General features: G+C 37.2%; 1 protein-coding gene across 1 annotated transcript in view; it reads right to left on the reverse strand.

The window, feature by feature from the left end:
- The window catches only part of LOC107081891 (extracellular calcium-sensing receptor-like), a 9972-nt gene extending 7414 nt beyond the window's left edge, over positions 1-2558 (reverse strand). The window contains exons 1-6 of the mRNA XM_015370238.1: positions 2409-2558; positions 2037-2325; positions 1201-1950; positions 868-1095; positions 656-779; positions 31-503 (exon numbers count right to left, since the gene is read on the reverse strand). Of these exons, the coding sequence (XP_015225724.1) occupies positions 31-503; positions 656-779; positions 868-1095; positions 1201-1950; positions 2037-2291 (1830 nt within the window). The 5' untranslated portion in view covers positions 2292-2325; positions 2409-2558. The remainder of the gene's footprint in view (positions 1-30; positions 504-655; positions 780-867; positions 1096-1200; positions 1951-2036; positions 2326-2408) is intronic.
- Positions 2559-3164: the final 606 nt, after the last annotated feature.

The raw sequence follows: 3164 nt of genomic DNA on the forward strand, positions 1-3164 counted from the left end.
TATCATTATCCATAGGATGCAAATTATAACCTGTATAAAAGTGAAAAATAAAACAGTGAGTCTCTGTTGTGCCGGCCCAAACCATTTCATCATGTTATTACCTGGAAGTGTAGCTTTAAAAGCCATCAAAACCACTATTGTTTTTCCAAGAATACAAGAGATGCAGAGCACAAAGGTGATGCCAAATGCTGTGTGTCTCAGCTTACAGGACCAGTTAGTAGGCTTACCAATAAATGTTAAAGAACACAAGAAACAGAGAGACAAGGAAAAGAGCAGCAAGAAACTTAATTCAGAGTTGTTTGCTTTCACAAGTGGAGTGTTCTTATTAGATAAATAAAGTGTGGATACTAATAAAGTTAGCAACAGACCGAACACACTGAAAATCAGCAATATTTTTCCCATAACCTCATTAAAAGAGAGAAACTCAACGTCTTTTGGTATACATGCATCTCTGTTCTGATTGGACCAGTATGCTTCAGGGCACTTTTTGCAGTCAATAGAATCTGTAATAGAAACAATAGATTTTCTATTAATGTTTCAATCAGTTATACCCTTATAATCTTTACAACTGACTGTATCATTAACAATTTGATCATGATACACACACTTTGGCATGCAAGGAGTGTACTCATGCTATAATTTATTTTTGTGGTACCTATAGAGTTGCTAAACTCCCCGACTGCACAGGCTATACAGTCAAAGCAGCACACAGGTTTTCCTTTCTGAAGGACTTTATGGGTTCCTGGACGACAGCTTTTACTGCAAACTGAAACAGGCAACTGTAATGATGAAAAAAAAGTGTTTAGTTACTCATTATTTTATATAAAACATGTTTGATCAGATTTTACTATCAGCAAAAGTCTTTACCTCCTTAGTGCCCTGGGGCCACATTATTGCCTCTCTGTCTAGTACAAACCTCTTCCCAGAGGTAAGTGAAGCATCATAGTAGCCAACAGGTTTAAACTGAACGGTTTCATTTCCTCCATACTGCCAGTTTACGATCTCATACCTGGCAACAGCAGCTCCAGTGTTATCAAACCACACTTTGTCACCATTCTTAATAGTGAAGTTAACATTTTTCAAAGCCTCTACTACCTAAACAGCAAAAAAAAATACATATTTGATTTTTTTTGTTTCGTTTATCCACCTGTTCCCCAAACAGTGCCTACAAAGTTATGAATTTTTTATTTATTTTTTTACCTCCCATGGCTTGACCTCCACTTTCTTTTTACATGCTTGACCTATTGAGCAGTTCAATATACTATGTAAAGAATATGCTAGGGCATAGATGGCTTTATAGATATTAGTAGAGTATCTTAGCTCCATCACGTCATCCTCATTATCTCTGAGCTCCATGATATCCTTGTTTTCTTTGCATTTTGTCAGACTTGCCTTGTTATTTTTCTGATTACAAGGAAAACCTGTTTCCCAAAAGCCTCTGACAAGGAATTCTTCCAACCCGCTGATATTTGCCTTTTGAACAGCAAATCCTAATGCACCTCCCAGCACTCTATAGCTAGTAGGAGTCACAAGGCTGTCCGCAGTAATCCAGGCTTCCACACCAATGAACTGACGTCCAGTAATGTTGTGAAGACTCAATTGCTCTAGCAGGTTATTCATTTCTACATGAGCAAGAAATGCAACAATCACCCGAGCAGTGCTTTTTTTAATCACTTCTACAACTTTCAGGAGCTTTTTTGGCTCTGCCCTGTCAAATTTTTCTGTGTATTCCACACACACACCCTCCTCTTCTGCTGCAGAGAGAAATATGGCCATCCCATTGTTGCCATAATCACTGTCACTGTTAACTGCTCCAACCCAGGTCCAGCCAAAGTTTTTGACCAGCTGTGCTAGGGCACGGCTTTGATAGAGATCACTTGCAATCGTTCGAAAAAATGAGGGGTACTCCTTTCTATTGCTCAAACACTCACAGGTGGCTGAATGGCTTATCTGTGAACACAAAGCGGAGCACTGCAAGTAAAAAAAATGACTTTGCGTATGAAAGACACACAAATAAGGACTGGTTTCCTTCTTACCACTGGAATCTGAAATGGCCCAATAGTGCGGGTAAGGACAATAGTTGAAGAAGATTCAGACTCTCCAATAATAGCATGAACAGCTGATTGTCCAGAGCAGCTTTTTCCCAAAGTCAACTCTTCACCATTCATCAGAGCCATTACGGCACGCATTGATGATAACGTGGATGCACAGTTGTCATAAATCCGATATCCAATTGAGATATTAGGAAGAAGATCCTGGTTTTCATTTATTTCTTGAATAGCAAAAATCATTGTCTGGGCAAATCGAAACTCCCTTATGTTAATACTGAGAAAACACAAACTCATTACAAAATTACATTCAAAAGCCAAAAAGCATATCAAATATTTTTGTGCTTAGCTCATATTTACCTGGTACATTGAAGTATTTTGGGCCTCTCTGTAAAGAAAAGTGAAGGTTGTGTGATTGTGCTGTGGATAGAAAAAACACCTCCAATTGTCAAATCTCCTTCTTTTGACAGTACAGGAAACTCCGGATTTGTCTGTATCTTACAGAGAGAAACAGGCTCCCCAACTGCCTTGTATACAAACAGAATCCCCATAATAACTATGTCTCTTAGTAAAATTGACATTTTTATAAAAGTGTATCCTACTAGGAAAGAGTTACCCTTGTCAAGACTGCAGTTTATTATATATAGATGACAGCAAGACTCCTCCCCGATATTTACCAATCAAAAAAAACATGGGATGGCCTTTGATGGAGCTTGTAATAGTGTTATTCTTAGAGATCATTGTGACGATTAATTAGACATCTGCTTGTTTTTATTAAAAGCAATACAATGAGATGAAATTAATAAGTAAATAAAAGCAATTAACACAGGGGTTCAGTTTATAAATGTTTGTATTAATTTATAAAGGTTTTTACAGTGTCTAAGCTTTCCAAGGATAATCTATGCATTTAGATATTACACAGCACAGAATTTCAATTCTTTGCTGGGTTTCAAAAGAAAACAAATGTTTGTTTTTTTTGGTTTTCCCTAGCTAAGCAATGGCTGTATAAAAATTGCTACCAAAGTAAACTTGACCATATCTTCCCTTTAGTTGGAGCAAAAACTCTCTTTCTAGACCTCAAGTGTATATTGTATGGGTTCTGAGTGAATATATATA

Source organism: Cyprinodon variegatus, unplaced genomic scaffold, assembly GCF_000732505.1.
Source record: "Cyprinodon variegatus isolate N-32 unplaced genomic scaffold, C_variegatus-1.0 Scaffold44, whole genome shotgun sequence".
NCBI classification, from domain to species: Eukaryota; Metazoa; Chordata; class Actinopteri; order Cyprinodontiformes; family Cyprinodontidae; genus Cyprinodon; species Cyprinodon variegatus.